Source organism: Oryzias latipes, chromosome 13 (assembly GCF_053564925.1).
Source record: "Oryzias latipes strain Hd-rR chromosome 13, Olatipes_Hd-rR_3.1".
In the NCBI taxonomy this organism is placed as follows: Eukaryota; Metazoa; Chordata; class Actinopteri; order Beloniformes; family Adrianichthyidae; genus Oryzias; species Oryzias latipes.
In genome coordinates, this window is record NC_136249.1 from 605307 (window position 1) to 623925 (window position 18619).

At 38.8% G+C, this 18619-nt stretch overlaps 2 protein-coding genes and 2 long non-coding RNA genes across 5 annotated transcripts in view; 2 read left to right on the top strand and 2 right to left on the bottom strand.

Moving 5' to 3' along the window:
- The window catches only part of lsamp (limbic system associated membrane protein), an 834470-nt gene that overhangs the window by 26368 nt on the left and 789483 nt on the right, over positions 1 to 18619 (top strand). The window lies entirely within an intron of this gene.
- LOC144996873 (uncharacterized) overlaps positions 1 to 18619 on the top strand; it is a 248637-nt gene that overhangs the window by 15176 nt on the left and 214842 nt on the right. The window lies entirely within an intron of this gene.
- LOC105356481 (uncharacterized) lies at positions 3717 to 7083 on the bottom strand. The gene is made up of 4 exons (XR_013647281.1): positions 6740 to 7083; positions 6498 to 6616; positions 6279 to 6362; positions 3717 to 6181 (listed from the first exon to the last, which is right to left on the bottom strand). It is a non-coding gene; the product is annotated as an uncharacterized LOC105356481 (long non-coding RNA).
- Positions 7781 to 17485, bottom strand: LOC144981283 (uncharacterized). Of its 2 annotated transcripts, XM_078930207.1 has the most exons (4): positions 17468 to 17482; positions 16246 to 16274; positions 13074 to 15763; positions 7781 to 11482 (listed from the first exon to the last, which is right to left on the bottom strand). In XM_078930207.1, exon 4 carries the CDS (start codon positions 11320 to 11322, stop codon positions 7939 to 7941), a length of 3384 nt encoding a protein of 1127 aa, XP_078786333.1. In that variant the 5' UTR covers positions 11323 to 11482; positions 13074 to 15763; positions 16246 to 16274; positions 17468 to 17482; the 3' UTR covers positions 7781 to 7938. The 2 variants fall into 2 exon arrangements, with proteins under 2 accessions (XP_078786333.1, XP_078786332.1); XM_078930206.1 differs by having other exon boundaries at positions 7781 to 15763; positions 17468 to 17485.

An 18619-nucleotide genomic window follows, 5' to 3' on the forward strand; every position in this document is an offset into this window, starting at 1 on the left:
GCATTTCCAGAAGAAAATGCAGGGTTGAATGCTGTACTGCTGAATGAAAGCTGAATTAGCTCAAAACAGGGCTGAATGGACAAAAAAATGATGACGAACAAACTCTTTTATTTAGGCTCCTTAGGCTCTTTAGGTCGGGATTCTTTTTGGCTGAGAGAGCCATGAACACCATACATTTTTAAATGTAATTACATGAGAGCCATACAATATGTTTAAGTGAATGTGTGAATTTTATGTAATTTCAACAATTTTAAAGTACAAAACATCTGTGGATTATTTCTTAATATGATTGTGATGCTGTTGCTATTAATGATAAGTATTTCTTATGCGACTTCTGGTGCTGCATGGTTTTGCTCATGGTCTTGTAATCTGGTTCATCCGTAATAAAAGCTCAACTCAAAAGACGATTTCAGAATTTGATTCGCAGATTTGGGGTTTTGATTCCTGGTTTTACAGTTTTAATGCCAAATAGTTTAGGCATTAATTTGACACCATACCTACATGGTGAGTTTAAGGTTCATGCAGGTGTTGAGACTTCCACCCGTTAAACGTGATCGTAGGTTAGTCTTAATGTTCTTTAGATGTGAGAAATACTGCTCACGTGCAGACGTAGAGCCAAACATTGTCAGTACAGCAATACTCACACGCTGCAGTGTGTGGTATGTGAATGATGGCTGGCTTGACCGCAGTTCTGTTGTGACCCACATTATTTTAAGAGAGGACCGGGGGGTGCCGAGCGGTAACGCCGTGCAAACACCCAGCCTTTCATTGCGGAGTGAAAGCGATCAGCGGCGTGGTGCTTTTTGCAGCGCATTAAGCGGTGGAAAGCCGCCGGCACCGCGCGATCCGCCGCGGATGCGCTGCGAAAAGCCCCGTGCCTCGGATCGCGCGGTACAGGAGGGCATCGCCTCTCTTGAAATAATGTGGGTCACAAGAAAACTGCAGACAAAGTAGCCATCATTCGGATCTGCGGTGTCAAATCAGCCGTCAGTGTGACAGGAAGCGCCTTTCAAGTTTTGACGATCAAGTGGTCTGCGTGTCAGCTTTTTCATTTCTTGCCACGTTTGTTGGCTTGCCAGCTCCGCTTGTCGCCGGCGACACAGTCACCGCTGTGTGGTGTTATTATAGACTGTCATTCCAAAACGCAAGAAGAAACTAGAAGGAGCTGCATTTCCAGAAGAAAATGCAGGGTTGAATGCTGTACTGCTGAATGAAAGCTGAATTAGCTGAAGAAATGGCTGAACTGTACTGGAAGAACCATGAAAAGTTAAAGGTGCAAAAGTCCTAGCAGGAATAAGCTGAAAAAGTTGAACATTGTAATAGTAGAATGGCTAAAATAGGTCAAAATTTGTAGGACTTAAGCATGAAAGCTGAAATTGTTGAAAAAATGGCTGAATTGTTGAAAATTTGAAGATGTTGCTAAAATGGCTAAAAGTACTAGCATTGGAATCAGCATCATCAACTGACTCCAAAAAACACGTTGTTTGAGAGTATTATATTGGTAAAAGCTACATGTTCTAAGTTGATAGAAAATCCACTCTTTTCAAAATGGCGGCTTTTCTATTGATTTTATCTCCATAGCAACCATTTTATGTTTGGGTCGCCTGGAGATGAGGAACAAATCAACGTCGGTTTCAGATGAATCGGAAAAAGTAAATTTTTGGACGTCCTTAGCAACGAGCTTTGTTTGCTAACCACGCCCACATTCCTTATATGTCCAGATCCAGTGAATTTCAATATGTTCAGTTCCAGCCATGGATGACGTTTATTGCAACATTTGCTTCAGATTTTGTCAAAAAATGCCCACCAAACAGTAGGTTGTGTTGCCATCCCATAATAATTTCAAAACGTATGTTGAAGTCCAAAGCCTTGTGAGCATTTCAATGTTTGAACAGTGCCTCTAGCTGAAAGCTTGTTAAAGTTATAATGCTTGAAAGCAACAAAGGTTTACAAGGATTCTCCATGTATTTAAATGAAGCAAAAATCTTGGAAAATCCTGGAAAATCTTGGAATATCTTGAAAAGTTCAAAGATTTGAAAGACTAAAAGTCGTAGCTGAAAGGAATAAGCTGAAAAGGTTGAACATTGTAATAGTAGAAGGATTAAAATACGTGAAAGTTTGAAGAAGTTTAAAATTGCCTCACATTTTGGCACAAAATGGCCGCCAAACTGTAGGTGGTGTTGCCATCCCATAATAATTTTGAACCTTATGTTGAAGTCCAAAACCTTGTGAACATTTCAATATTTGAACGGTGTCTCTAGCCAAAAGAATGTTAAAGTTACAATTGTTTAAAGAAGCAAAGGTGTAGCCAATGGAGCAAAAAGATTGGAAAATCTGGGAATATCCGGGAATATCTGGAAAAGTTTAAAGATTTGAAGGACCAAAAGTCATAGCTGAAAGGAATAAGATGAAAGGGTTGAACATTGTAATAGTAGAATGGTAAAAAAAGGGGGAAAGTTTGAAGAATTTTAAAATTGCCTCACATTTTGGCACAAAATGGCCGCCAAACTGTAGGTGGTTTTGCATCCCATAATAATTTTTAAACCTTATGTTGAAGTCCAAAACCTTGTGAACATTTCAATATTTGAACGGTGTCTCTAGCCAAAAGAATGTTAAAGTTACAATTGTTTAAAGAAGCAAAGGTGTGGCCAATGGAGCAAAAAGATTGGAAAATCCAGGAATATCCGGGAATAAATGGAAAAGTTCAGGGATTTGAAGGACCAAAATGTCATAGCTAGAATAAGATGAAAGAGCTGAACATTTTCATAGTCGAACGGTTAAAATAGGTGAAAAATTGTAGAAGGAGTTTAACTGTGAACTTCTGAACGAAAAATTCTCCATGTATTTCAATGGAGCAAAAATTCCCGGAAAACCTGGAATATCTTAAAAAGTAAAAGGATTTGAAAAACCAAAAGTCATAGCAGAAATAAGATGAAAGAGATGAACATTTTAATAGTAGAATGGTTAAAATAGGTAAAAAATTGTAGAAGTAGTTAAACGCCAAAAAACGGCGGAAGATACTATAATAACTAGAAGGAGCTGCATTTCCAGAAGAAAATGCAGGGTTGAATGCTATAATGCTGAATGAAAGCAGAATTAGCTGAAGAAATGGCTGAACTGAGCTGAAAGAGCTTAACATTTTAAAAGTAGAATGGTTGAAGTGGGTAAAAAACTGTAAAAGAAAAAGTTAAGCGATAAGATTTACTATGTATTTTAATGAAGCAAAAACCCTGGAATATCTTTAAAAGTTAAAAGATTTGAAAAAAAAATCATAGCAGGAATAATCTGAAAAAGTTGAACATTAGAATGGCTAAAATAGGTCAACAATTGTAGGAGTTAAGCATGAAAGCTGAGATTTTCGAAGAAATGGCTGAACTTGAAAATTTGAAGATGTTGCAAAGTTAAATATTATAACTTGCGGAAATAGTTCACTTTTTAAAAAGGTAAAAAAGTAGCTAAATTTCTTAGTTTTTTTCTTTAGAAAACTGATCTTAAAATGTGAAATAGTAGAAATTTAATACTATATTTAAAATAATTTTATGACTGCAAAGTTCAGAATTTTATGAAAAGTAAATATACTTTAAATGTTTCACTTGCAGGAAGAGAATCTTAACAGTTAATAGTAAAAGGGTTAATGAAGCATCAGACAAAGTTTAGAAGACAATTCAAAATGAATTTTATTTTTACACAAATCTTAAAGCATGTTTCAGACACAATTTCATTATGCATAAAAAAATGTTTATTTGTAACAGAAAAACAAATTGACAGTAAAAATTATGAATCAGTTAAAACAATGCAAACAATAATATACAGTAGCACATTTTACAAATAATTTTGCCTGTTATAAAATGTAATTGCAAGAATTACATTTCTTATGGTATCTACACAAAACAACTTCTAAATAAAGAAACAAAAGAAACAATAAGCATTTTTTTATTTATTGTGTGTATGCACGTGTGTGTGTGTAATGAGCAATTATACATAGAAATAGATTCATGCTTTACTGAAATTATTCAGACTTAATTTTCTAATGCCAAGAATAAAACATCAGGTTGTTTTGTCTCTTGTTTCAGCAGAACTTTAACATTTTACTGAAAAACAAAATATAAACCTAAGTAGAAAAATAGAAAAAGGTTATAGACAAAGTTATAGATATTTAACTCCATGACAACAAGTTGATCATTCTTAATGCATTCATTTCAAAGACCTTACAACATTCCAATAAAGAAAGACTTTAGTAAAAGTGAAAAACATGAATGAAATTTGAAATTGTTAACACAAACATTACAAGTACCTTTGACCTTAGTAAAGTAAAAAAAAAAAAAAACCTAAATAACAATTCTAAATACATGTATCTAAATAAATAAAGAAGCAAACCAACCAAAAATATTAAAGTGCTTTTTCAGTGACCTGAACATAAATGACATGACAATAAAGTGAAAGATATCAAAAATAAAAGTGTAAACAATTTCTAAGACCTTACAACATCCCAATAAAAAATAGACTTTAGTAAAAAGTGAAAAACATGAATAAAATTTGAAATTGTTAACACAAACATTACCATTGCCCTTATTCTAATACATACTGACAATCTAAAGATAAAAAAAAAAATCATAAATAACAATTCTAAATACAAACCAACCCAAAAAATATTAAAGTGCTTTTTCAGTGACCTGAACATAAATGACATGACAATAAAATAAAAAGATACCCCAAAAAAGTAATCAACAATTTCTAGCCCTTTGCAATGATTTAAGGATAACTCAATTCAATTTAGGTTCATTTATATATTAATATTTAAAAACTTCAGTTATCTAAAGTGCTGTTCAGACAAAACAAAGACAGTAGAATAGCATCATAAAAGCACTAAAGAAACAAATGTATATGAAATAAAATAAATAATGCATGACTTACTGGTTCTTTGGTTATCAGACGTGATATGTTAAAATATTATTCTACAATGTAAATATGTATCTGTCTATATGATTATCACATTCAGTGATTACTTTGATAGTTTTATCGCGTGAAAAACACAACTTTTTAAAATCCTGTCCAAAGAACAGATTTGTGGGACATAAATACTGAGGACAGAATACGTCTGATAGAATATTCACAAGAATGGAGAATGGCAGACTTTTGATCTTATGTTCATACATACTAAACAATTTAAAGTAAAAAAGGACTTTATCCTAAAAACACAATTTTAAATACTTGTATCCAAATAAATAAACAAGTTAACAATCAAAAAAATATTAAAGTGCTTTTTCAGTGACCTGAACATAAATGACACGGAAAAAAAAAAAAAAAAAGAAAGATACCAAAAAATAAGTGTAAGCAACAATTTCTAACCCTTTGTAATGATTTAAGGATGAATCAATTCAGTTCATGTTCATTTCTATATTAATATTTAAAAACCTCAGTTATCTAAAGTGCTGTGCAGCATAAAACAAGAGAAATTCACATTTGACTAATAAAAACAAGAAAATCTATCTTAGAATAAAAATAATCATTTAAACTACAGCAGAGTCATAACTAAAAGAACAGACAAAACAAAAGACAGTAGAATAGCATCATATAAGCACTAAAGAAATATATATATATATATATATATATATAAAAAATAAAATAAATAATGCATGACTTACTGGTTCTTTGGTTATCAGGCGTGATGTTGAAATATTATTCTACAAAGTAAATATGTATCTGTCTATATATTCACAAGAATGGAGAATGGCAGATATATACATAACTGACTGAAAGTAAGTGAGTTGTGTTTCCCATAGTACCCAGACTAACTAACTCTGCAGTTGAATCTGTGACTAACGTCTCTACTGGCTTTAGACGGTCCAGCATTAGAGCACAAATGTAAACCTGTGATCTCTAGGTACCAGCTGACAGCCACAGTGAGGCAGGATTCCTGTGCTTCACTCTAGAGTCTCAGACACATTCAGATTTCATCCATAATGTGATCAAGTATGATAACAAACATGTGATTCCAGCTTCTACAATTTCCAACAGTCTTCAAAGAAAAAACCTCTGAAATATCCATAACTGTTTAGTTTTCTGTTCATGATTTTGTCTGTAGAGGCTCAAATCAAAGATCCAAAGAATGTTCACCATGTGACCGTTTCCACTTTCAGATGATGAGCTGATGCCTCCTTGAGCTTGTTTGAATGAAGATCTTCAAAAAAAAGATCAAGAGTGTTGAGAAACTGCTTCAGTGTGTTGATCATTGTAGGTAGATGTTTATGAAGGAATTGAAATAGTCAAAGTTTTACCTTTCAGCCTTGTTTGGAGGTTCTGATCCAGAACAGAGACGACTAGAACAGTGTGAAGACGATGGTTTCCCTGCAGCACCATGTCTGAAATCAGAGCAGACCACTTAGTCTCTACCAGGGTGGACAGATGGGATGTCCAGGAACAAATGTGGAGCTGCTCCTCACAAAACTACACAAACTCTGGAAGGAGGAAGGTCATGTGATGAAGACCATGAATACCTTCAACAGTGCTGCAGGACACATCTGCTGTCCAGAGAATCTTCACTCCCATTTGGTTAGGAAGACTTGAGAAGAGGTACCAGGTCAGGACTGAAGGTCTCAGCAGTGCTGTGAAGAACCTGAAGAAGGAACACATGGATGATTCTTTAGTCCTCCAACATGTGATCTAGGAGATGCTCCAGCTGAAATAAAAGCAGACTGGAGGAGAACGATATTCTCTGAAAGTGAAACTAGTTCAGAACCTTCTGACTCTGTTGGAGGAGCTCATGTGGTCCAGCAGTGATGTTCTTCTCTGTTCTTGTTAGGCTGTGTTGTGTCTCTGCTCCCAGGTGAAGGCTGGAGGGTTCCAGCTCATCTTCTGCTTTGAAGGAGGACTGAGAGGGCAGGACCTAGAGCCTTTCTCTGTGGTCCAACAACTGTGGTCTAGTTTGGATCAGATCTTGATCAAGATGGTGAAAAGTGTGCAGTCGCTGCTGCAGCTGCACTTAGTGAAGCTAGACGTTCTCACAGGAGAACATGTCAACAACCCAGATATTTCAGATAGTTGGAAAAAAAAAACATCCAGAAGGAAATACATCTACATAGTATGCCCCCCCACTCCCCTCCCGGATAACCCCCCACCCCCTCTTCCCTAGTGTGGGCTGCTGTCTGTGTTGGTGGGACATCAGAAGTCTGGGGTCCATGTGCTTTCCAGACTTCTGATGTTGTCCTGCTGCAGTAAATGTCATCTAGCTTGTATTCAACCGTTGGTTCTGTGCATTTATCCTCCCTATCCCAGACCCACCCGGATAAATGCACAGAACCAACGAGCTCACAGTTCTGTATCAACATGATTATCTGGAAAAGATATTCACCTGATTGTTTTGATTCTCTATTAAAACATTATTAAATTTAAACGGATTTGATTGTAGTCTAATATTAAAATCAAGTATGTTTAACATTATCTGCTCAATGAAACATTATTAATTATAATGTTTGATTATCTAATAAAACATAATTATCAGTAAAAAATATTAATCTGAGTATGTTTGTCTATTAAAAAATACATATTTAGTTGGCTTCAATTCATAATTATCCTTATATTATTACTTCTTATGTTTTGTCATTATGGATAACATCTAAAAAAATTAAATAGAATGTTGGATTATCTAATAAAACAATGATCTGCAATAAAAATCAGAATATATTTGATACTCTTAAAAAACATAATCTGTAAAATTTATTATATTAAATTGACTTGTAAAAATATATTTATGACTGAGCAGAATAAATCTTTTGTTCCCTTTGTGTCTTTTGTTGAAGTATTTTACAAACATGATACCAGCAGTTCAAACAAGTTCAGCGTTTAGATCCCAAATACTCACATTTACGGTCTTCCTTCCTGCAGCACAAACACAGTTTGGTCTCATATTTCAGCACATTTAAAGCTCACCTGACTTGTTCACGTCTGGCTGAAGGACAGGACACAGAAAACAGGGTTGTGGTAGCTGTGGTAGGTCCTCATGACACCAGAACTGAGACATGGCTGTGGCTGAGAAATGAAAATGAGGTCGAGCAGCGTGTTCTTCTCTGTGGTGGCAGAAGTGATCAGTTGTTTGTACCCTCTAGACTGAAACATCTCCACAATGGGCTTTCGTACCATGAGCAGCTGATTCTCATTGAAGTCACCTGACACAATGATTGGATGACAGTCCATCACCTCCAGAGAGTCCAGAAGACTTACCAGGTTCTGCAGGAATACTGAGACACTGTAGTCTGGAGGTCTGTAGACAGCTGCTATCAGAGCCTGGAACGGAGCCTGAAGCTTCAAAACCACAAACTCAAGATCAGTCACATTGTGTAAATACTGTTTGTGTTGGACCTGGATGTAGTTTCTGACATAAACAGCAACTCCTCCTCCACCTCTGCTAGCCATGTGAGGAAGGTTAGTGTAGGACACGTGTCTGTTACGTCTGAACATGGCGTAGCCGTCCAGCTGGAGACTTTCTGCAACAGAGGAGCCTTGCAGGTGGGTTTCAGTGAGACACAAAACATCTGCTAGACACATTTCATGATGACTCCTGATGTCGCTGATGTGAGATGCAAGTCCCTCTGTGTTGTGGTGGACAATAGTCAGAGTGTGGGGTCTGCTCACTGCTTCTCTCACCTGCAGAAGAGGCATTGTGTGGTCTACCCGTGCTGGTCTCATGGTGTGCAGAGCTGCAGTGATTTCTGGGTTGGCATAGATCTTCCTCTCGTCCATGTCCAGTAGATACAGTCCACTGAGAGCCGTCACCCTGCTGAGAGCTACGTAAGCCATACCTGGTTCAAAGATGTTCTTCAGTGACACCACAGCAGCACTGGTCGTGAGGCCCTGAGTCTTGTGCACAGTGCAGGCAAAGGCTAGTCTTACAGGAAACTGTCTTCGGACCACCCTCCTCTGTTTCAGGTTCTCCTCTGCTCTCTCGATGTAGACCAGGTCATCTGCAGCTCCAGTCTGGTTGTTTCTCACCTGGTTGTCCATTCTGAGACCAAGTTTGATGATGTGTTGGTCGTTTCCAGAACTTACCACTCTCAGCAGCTTACCAAATGCACCGTTGACCAGGCCGTTCTGGATGTCAATGTTTCTGGTGAGCATGACTCGAACTCCCTCAGCGACCTTCAGAGTGTCTGCCAACTCGTTTCTGCCTCCTTTACCTGGTTTGTCCTGTCGGGTCATTCTGCCTGTTTGTGGGTCTTTCTGGAAGTCGTCTGCGTCGATGCTGATCACGTCTGGGTGGAGCAGAGTGAGTGTTGCACAGTTGTGTTCATCGACCTGCTTGTTGGTGGCAAAAATGTGCAGAACATCAGTGGGACAACGAGAAGCATCAGTGATAGTCTGAGACAACAAATCTCTGTCTTCCTGTGACAACTCCTCCGTCTTTTCCTTCACCCGAAGTCTGTTCAGCAGCTCTGCAAAGGCAACGTCGTCTTTCTGCCGCATGATGTCTGTCAGAGTGACCACCTGGAAATGTTGCCACCACAGGTCAATGTCTGACGGTTGAAACACACACAGGGGTTTAGACTGTCTCACTGGTGGCAGCTGATAGAAATCTCCAACGGCTAAAACTGACATTCCTCCAAAGGGTTTCTGACTGCCTTTGATCTGTTTCAGCCTTGCATCTACATAAGCAAACAGAGGCCTGGACACCATTGAAATCTCATCAATAATCATGATTTCAGCGTTGAAAAGCTCAGCTCTGACCTCATCCAGCTGGTTACCAAGTCCACAGATAGGAGGTTTCAGGCTTCTAGGCAGCTTCAGGAGAGAGTGGAGGGTTGTTCCACAGATGTTGAAGGCAGCGGTACCAGTAAAAGCAGTGAGCAAGACAGTTGGGTTTGAGATGTCGGCCTCCTCTGCACGTGCTGGTAGTTTCCTCAGGATCTTAGAGGCTTCTGAGTAAATGCATTTGATCAGATGAGATTTACCTGTTCCTGCACCACCGTTAACATAAAGGAAGAACGGCTCTGGATCCAGTTGACACACACGTTTGATGCACCAGTCTCTGACTGCATAGAACACACAGGCCTGCTTCTGGTTCAGGTTCTGATACATACCACGTAGAACTGCAGGGTCCATGGATGGAGGCACTCTGAAGGCTCTGACTTCTGTTCCAGCGTTAGACTGAGGGTTGTAGTCTGGGACGTTTTCCTGTTCGTTGTCAGCCTCATCTGCCTGCAAGTCATCATCACACTGCACCCTCACAACATCAGATTCAGGAGCAAGATTACACCATTCATCAACCGCCTGATCTCCGTTGTCTTCAAACTCCAGCAGAGCGCTCTCGATCTCCTCACTGTTCTTCTCATACCTCTTTCTGTTTCGTTTGACAATGTCAATCACAAACTCATACTCTTCGGATCCCGGCAGATACGACACGCCAGACTGGTAGAAGGACTGATAGGTTGGGAAGTGCTCTGACTTCAGTTCTGAGTCTGAGCGATGAGGAACATACAGTTTCAGAAGTCTACCGTAAAACTGCTCTGGGTGTTTCTCCTGTGAACAGTGGTAATATCTGATGACAGCTGCTTTGTCCTTTCGCCGTCTCTGCACAAACCCCAAGTCATTGAGGAGCGGTAAAACATTCTTACTCTTTGACTTGTTAGCACTGACAAACCTGCATGTTGAAGCAAAATCAGCCAAACACATTCCCTCGTACTCCGCTGTCTCCGGTCTGGCTTTGTATTTGTCACTCAGACTGGTCATCCAGATGTTGCAGCAGTCGTCTGTGGTGTTCTCCAGGAACGAGAGAGGTCGACTCATGCGGACTGGGTTGTCATCTGTAGGTACAAACACAACTGTACGAGAACCTTTTTTCATGTGTAAACCACAAGCACGCGTAACACACTCCTGAGCACTAATCTCTCTCTTTTTGGAATAAGCCTGCATGAGCGCTCTCATCTCATCACACTCGTTCACCCGGTCCATGTGAGCATTATCCATCACAGTTTTCAGATAGTCAGACAGGCCGCTCTCCTTTTTGGTGATGTACTTGGTCAGATACTCGATGCAGGAGTAAGCGTTGAGGATGTAGGACACGTCGATGTTGCTGTCCCAGGCTTCAAGCAGATGTGGATTGTAATTGTTTATCCACGAGTCTTTGGGCTGACGTTTCAGAACCAAGGCCGTTTTTCTGGTCATGCTGTGGAGGTAGCCTTCATACTCTGCCATCGTCAAGTTGCATTGAGCCAGGAGCTGGTCCAAGGTCATAGAAGCAGTTTGAGGGTCGATCAGGAGCTGGTACAGAGGTCTGAGTTTCTCCTTTGCAGCACTGGTGTGGTCATCTTCATCAGGTCTTGTTATCATGGTTTGTCTACATGGTGGTTTAGGAAAACCAAACCTGCACCCAGAGTTCACGCTCTTGAAACAAGTTCTAGTGTGGTTCCTGCTGTGTTTCTGCACCTCTGTCACCTTCTTGTACAGTTCTGGTTGTGTGTTTGGGTCAGGAAGTTGGGCTGAGATGTACCTGTCAACAAAATCACACACAGTCTGATCACTGTTTACTTCTACCTGTGGGGCCTGATCAATCCAGAGCATCATGTGTATGTGGGGACTCCCTCTGTGCTGGAACTCTACTCTGTAAAAGAAGTCAATGACCTTTCCTAAAGGCTGAGCATCTGAACACAACAAGTCTCTGAAAAGACATTCAACCCGTTTGTCAAAAAGCCTCATCACACACACTGGATTGGATCTGAGGATCTCACACTTTTCTGACCAGTCTAGAGCTTCAAAGTCAACCTGTTCACCCTGTTGTCTCTTAACAGCTGTAATGACTTCAGGCCACCTCATCTCTGCTGCTGAAAATGTACAGAAGAACGTTGGCGTTCCTAACTGGCGAATCATGGCATACAGGTCTCTGGTGGTTTTGTGCCAGTAGGCTGGAGTTCCTCTCAGGGGCTGCATGAACCTGATGGCATCTTTATTCCTCACAAGTCTCTCCACCTCTTGTTTGTCCTGCAACATAGCTGAGGTTATCCTACGTCCATCTCTAGTCAGAGTTTTACCTTTTCTCAGCTGTACCATCATGCTGGAGTTGGCTAGGTGGATCTCAGTCACAAACTGGGCAAAAAACAGATATGTTGGGTCTCTAGCAAAGCGATCATCTGTGTTAAAAAGTCTAGCCTTGAAATAACCACTGGGTGTGACTTTAATACGTCTGTGTTCGTCCAGCGTGTTCTGACCAGTAGGAAACTGCACCGGGACCGCCATGGCCTCCAGTTTAGGGGTTCTGAAGAAGCTGACAGGACTGTTTCTTTCTGCAGGAGCAACACAATAGGTGTTATCAGAGAAACACATGATCTCTTCTGAAATGTCTGGCACCTGCAAACAGGATTCCAAAGCAAAGCCTCCGTTTGGCAGCTCATTCTCTTCTTCATCATTCCTCTGCTGCTCTGTTGGTTCATCACCATCACATAACCTCTCAACTACATGTTCAGACTCACACAGTGCACTTTTCTCACACATGTCTATCTCCATTAAATCTGCTTCATCATAATCACCATCATCCATCCTATCATCCTCCTCCTCATCATCATCCTCATCAGGAAGTGTGGGGTCACAGAGTTCAGCTTCATCTCTGATAGTTATGTCCTGGTATTGTGGGTGTATACGTTTTAGTTTGAGCAGCGCTCGTACAAGTTTAGACCAAGTTACCGTCTGGAACAGCTGATGACCTTTGTAACACAAGCGTCTCTTCAGTTTCACTCTCATCACCTGAGACTCGTTTCTTAGTCTGGGTAAAGCTTCCACTGTTTCCTGCACCTGTGAGGGAACACACACTACATTGCCACGAATCAGTCTTTGTCTGCCTTTAGGAAGAGGAATTATTTTAGCAAAAGGAATACACTTAGAGATCAGATGTCTCTCCAGGATGTTCAGGTCTTTCAATTCATCAGGAATCTCTGTCAGTTCTAGGTTGTTGACAGCAGCTAGAGCTGGTACAGCACCTTTTTTGACATAACTGTGACACGTGTGACAAATCCACTCCTTTCGTCTCTCACTAGGAACTAAACATGGTTGGTCTCTGCAAGAACCATCACACACGTGGACATATTTACCTGTCAGGCACGGTTCAATGACTGCTGTGTTGGTTACATAACTGGACCTTCTGCAGACTAGGACCTGGTTTGGAAACGAGGCTTTATGACACACAGTGCAAACATAAGAGGGTCCGGCTTGAATGTTGGACCTGAAGACAGAAATGGCATTTTTAATCAAACTATTGTCCGTCTCTGTTTCTACAGTCTGTGTAGGTCTCTTCATCTGTCTGTACTTTTTTCTTATTATCATGGCACATCTGAGGTTGTGCATCCGTCTAAATGCATTGTTACTTCTGTATCTGTCTCTCATCATCTGTTTCATAAACTGTCTGTGCCTCAAACGGAAAACTCTGTCATTTTCATAACATTGATGAGATCTATGCTTCATGTAAAATCTTTGTCTCTGTCTGAACTCTTCATTTAGCCTGTAACGGTTTCTTATATACATTTTCTGTTTCCCTCTGAACTCTTCATTTAGCCTGTAACGGTTTCTTATATACATTTTCTGTTTCCCTCTGAACTCTTCATTTTGTCTGTAAAGCTTTGTTATATATGTTTTTTGTTTCTGTCTGAATTGTTCGCTTTGCCTGTAACGATCTCTGATGTACAGTTTTCTTTTTTGTTGAAAGTCTACGTTTTTAATAGTACAGTTCTTATTATAAGCCTTCATATTCCGTTTCTTTTTTTCTCGAAGTTGGCTGTTCTCAGAATAATTCTTTTGACTCTGCAGAGTTTTCTTTTTTCTGAAAGTAGGATTATTTTTATATCTTTGTCTTTCTTTACTATTTTTATTCTCCTGTTTCTGGCCTTTTTTCTGTGAGTTTATTAATCTTCTCCTCATTTTTCGTCTTTCTGACTTAGTAAGCCTTGAAAAATTAATGGAGGTTTCTGTAAGTCCAGCATCAGGAAGATCTCCAGCAGTGGTTTGGATGACATCAGTGTCAAGATTTTTGTCAGTGACAGAAACATCATGTGATGAAGTAGATTCACCTGAAGGTTCATGTTCAGTTGTGGTCTCAGACATCATGAGCCCTACCTGCTGCACAGTTGAGGTGATATTACCAGCAGATGCTTCTTCCATGAGGACATCAGATGTGGACATGTGTGGAGAGATGTTCAGAGGCTGATCAGCAGCTGGATGTGAGGTTGACCCATCAGCAGCTCCGTGTGACTCAGAAACAGTTGGTCTGCAGTCCGACACGTTTCGGTTGTTGTCTGTGTTCACACTGGAAAACTCGACGGGCTTCAGCTCATACAGGGTGGAAGGTTGGGTGTCAAACTTGGAGTGGCAGAGTTTGATCCTGTCAATCATGTCAGTCAGGCGTGTGAATTTCAACATTACAGCAGTACCAGACTCTAAAGCAGATGGTAAACCTTCAGCAGTGCGGGAATGAGGATCAAAGAAGCCGTAGTCGTAGCCATCATGTGATTTACATCGGAAAACTGCAACAGTCAAACCTGACATGATCAGCAGAGCATACTGGACATCAGAAGACAGGTGGCTGAGTCCTTCTTCAAGGCTGGGAAGGTTGTTTCCTCCTAGAAATGATCCATAAATGGCAGGTAGAGTCATGTTCACATTATATGTAGATCTACGTGCAGGTACTACCTCTGGTAACTCATCAGTGGCCAGATAAACACTGGTTGGAAACCTTTGTCTGACCTGTCTGTACACCGCATCACCTTTATCTAAAACATGGTCAAGATCTGCTCTGGTAATGTTCTCATTTTCATACAGAAATGCCAAAAACACCTGACTGTTAGCTGTACACTGTGTATTCCTAGATGTACCATATTTAGGAGAACTTTGGCTGTGAGATGCAGAAACATGTTTGACAGATGGTTGCAGTTTCAGCTTCATCTCTTCCACATGAGATGGTCCAGCACTCGGTTCTTCTGGTTCAGTCTGGTGTACCTGCTGTCTCTGAGCAAATGGAGGCTTATGAGTAGCATCATGGTGAACTACAGCTGAGAAAGTATCTCCATCAGAAATGTGTTCTACTTCACTCAAACTATCAGGGTGACGTCCTCTCTTCACAGCATCAGCATACGAACCTTTCTGTGTTTGTTGACCACCATGTAGGACCTCTGGACTCTCAGCAGACACATATACCAGGTTCACGATCTGAGGAGCTTCTTTTTCACCAGCAGCTGCACCTTCTCTCACGTTTTTCCATCGGGCCTTCTGGGACTGGGAACGCTGGTTCTTCTTAGGCATTCTTCAGACTTTAGATTTATACACAATACAAGATCTGGTATCTTTGGAATCAAGCAAGATTTTTGGCACTTATTCGCCTCAGGCACTTTTAACCTGACAGAAGTTTGGTCAAACAATCAGTTGAATCTTATATATTTGAAATCTGGTATCTTTCACAGGTCTTATAGTTGGGTTTCGTATATAGTTTTCCGAACAAAAGACCAGGCACTTTTCACCTGCAGCACTTATTCGCTGAGAAATAGGCACTTTTCACCTGAAAGGAGGTATAGGAGAAAATCAGAGTGGAGATGAAGAAGAGAAAAAAAAAGACAAAAACAAAAAAAACAAAAAGACGTAACAAAAAAATTAGAGGATTAAAGATTGAGAATATGCAGAACAGTTACAGAATAGTGATAGTGTATTTAAAAGAGTTTATATAGATAAAAGGCAAAGTCTAGAAAAAGCCAAGATAACAAGTAGCAGAGAGCAGAGAGCGTGGACACAGGATCTCCTGGAAGACACACAAAAAATGATGTCAGAAATGTGTAAAGCTGTCCAGCCAGCAGGATGTCATATTAAAAACAGATGCCACTAGCTTCTTTAGTAATGCAGTTTATAAGCCGTTAGATAGATCCACATAAAAATAAGAAATTCTGAATAATACTACAAAGTTTGATATAAATATTTTACATTCCATTTTTTAGTTGTTGGAAGGATAAAGTTTAGTCTCCTACTGCACTTTGTTAAAAGGCAGACAAATGTAAACACTACAGAGCTCTTCATGTAACAAAGTGCAGTCATTTGATGTCAGAACAAATCAGACTTAAGGGTGGTGTGGATCAGAAAGTGGAAGAAATTAGGGACTTTAGTGAGCAAGAACACAATACCACATTAAAAAACACAATATCTGAGCTCAGGGTAGACCACATTTATTTAAAATTACAAAGCAGTCCATTATAAAGTAGAGAAAAAGATGGTAAGACGTGTACTTACCAGCCGAAACACAGTGAAGTTCACTCAGTCTAGGAGAGAAAAAAAAACATGTCATTTATCCAGTTAATTTCTGACACTTTAAGATCACCGAAAATCTGGATTTATTGTTATTTTATTACATTACATATGATAAAGGTAGTGATTTAAATTTTGATACTTTATATATGCAAGTGCTTTAAAACACAACATTTATCCTAAACATGTACTTTACTTATCTACACTTTTTATACTGAAAAAATACATTAGATTACATGTGAAAAATGTTGCATTTGTACTTGTATGTATTTTTACTTTGTAATTAATAAACCACAAAAACTCTTTGACATTGTGGAAACCGTAAACAATTCAGTCAATCTGATAAAACCGCAAGACTAGCTAGCATGTGGCATGACGTTAGCACTTTAGCATGTTAGCTAACGTCTAATGCGATTCTTAGTCTCCCCCCCTCAGCATTTTCCCGCGGTAGAGTAATAAAAGTAACTTAAACTTACAAACGTCTAATAACTTTACAGTAAAAGCAGATGACTATTACTTCGTAATTTTATTATTTTGAACCGGACTGAACCGGACGCAACTCACCTCAGCAGAAACGGGAGGGAACTGAGAGGGAAGATTGTGACGCATATAAAATTACATGATGCGTTCAATGTTACTTGGAAATTAAAACTTCTAAAACAGATTTAGACGACTAAAAAAATGAATTACTAATTATTTTTATTTGGAAAATAACATGTAAATTATATATTTTAACTGAAGTTTTATATAGAAATGTATTATACAGAAATAGACACAGACTTACTTTCTGAAAAAAAAAAAAAAACAGGTGATTCTGTCAACTGGTTGACTTGACAGATATTGTGGCAAAAGTCAGATAAAAGATTTAGCACACACACATCTTGAAAATAACTAAAAATGAAAAACGACCGTGGACTCTGACCACAGAAATACACATACAACAGATCTATATTACTTAAAAGTCATTAAGTAACCACTGGAACGCTACAAATACATAATCAGACGAAAACTCTGTTTTCCTAAACAGGAAATGGCGCCGTTTTCTTAAACGCTACACATGTGTAATGGCTTCCTCCCTACCGCGACTCCCCCGTCTTCGTCCTCTGTGTATCCCCGTAAAAACACATCATGCTGAAATGCCAACAAATGACTCCAACAACGTAATAACAAAAGATAGGATTTACATGTTACGTGTAAATTAACTTACAACAAATAGCTTTTCTTTCTCACAGATGAATCGACAGCGGAGTCACAGAGCTAAACAGGAAGACGGCTGCCGTGCGTTTTTTCAAAGTAAACGTCCAGCGATGACTTCCGCGACAGCGACCTCTACTGGCTAAACACAGCAACATTTAAAGTACCGGCACATTCAACAGTTACAGTCATTCCAAAAACATCACAAGAAGAAAACATTAAATACATTAGAAATGTAGCTAATAGACTTGTAACCCAAACATATTCAAGAACAAACAGAGGGAATTGGCTGGGCATTATGAAGCAGCCGCACCGATCTGTGTGTTTGGCGTTGACCATCCCCGTATCCACTGCGTCTGTCGAGCGGACGAATCTACATGACAGGGTGATCGAACTGTTTTTGAGGAAAGAAAGGAGGATAGATTTTTTTTTTTAGTTACTTCTGTTTTCAATGAGGGAAATGACAAATATAATAAATAATATTCCAAATGTATGTGGTTATTTTCATTTTTTTTATGTAGTTGCATAACGAGACATTTTTACTGTGTTGTATATTACGTTTTTTTAGTGGCATACAAAATGGTTAATGAGGGGTTGAGCGATTCCGATGTAGCACTACTGAAGGTGTGTAACACATGGTCCGCCATGCAGTGTTGGACTGTATTGTAATAGTAATGAAACTTGAAAGGTGAAATTGGAAAAAAAATAACAATAAATAATAATAGTAATATGTAATAATGATAATAGTAGTATTGTCACACTTTAGTGAAAATAATCATGTGTTTAGCTTTATAAATAAAATGTAAGCAAAAAATGTAAATCCCTTTAATCTTGAACTGATAATTCATTGCTGCTTCTCAATGTATTAATGAAAAACAAAAACACAATTGAATAAATCCATTAATGATAAAAATTTAATCTCAAACATACAACCATTCAATAAAAAACATTAATTTCATAAAAAATACTTAGACAACATAACTTAATCAACAGCATATTTTATCACAGTCAAGATGATATAATTAATAAATACAATCAATAAATATTAATAATAGTAAATACTATTTAAATTCAATCATCAATAAATAATAATAATAGTAATTAATATTTTAAATCCAATCAAACAATAAATATTAATAATAAATACTTTTTTAAACAGAGTAAA

Excerpts from the sequence above, each read along its gene's own strand:
- LOC144981283 (XM_078930206.1), bottom strand. The coding sequence starts at position 15,273 with ATGCCTAAGAAGAACCAGCGTTCCCAGTCCCAGAAGGCCCGATGGAAA.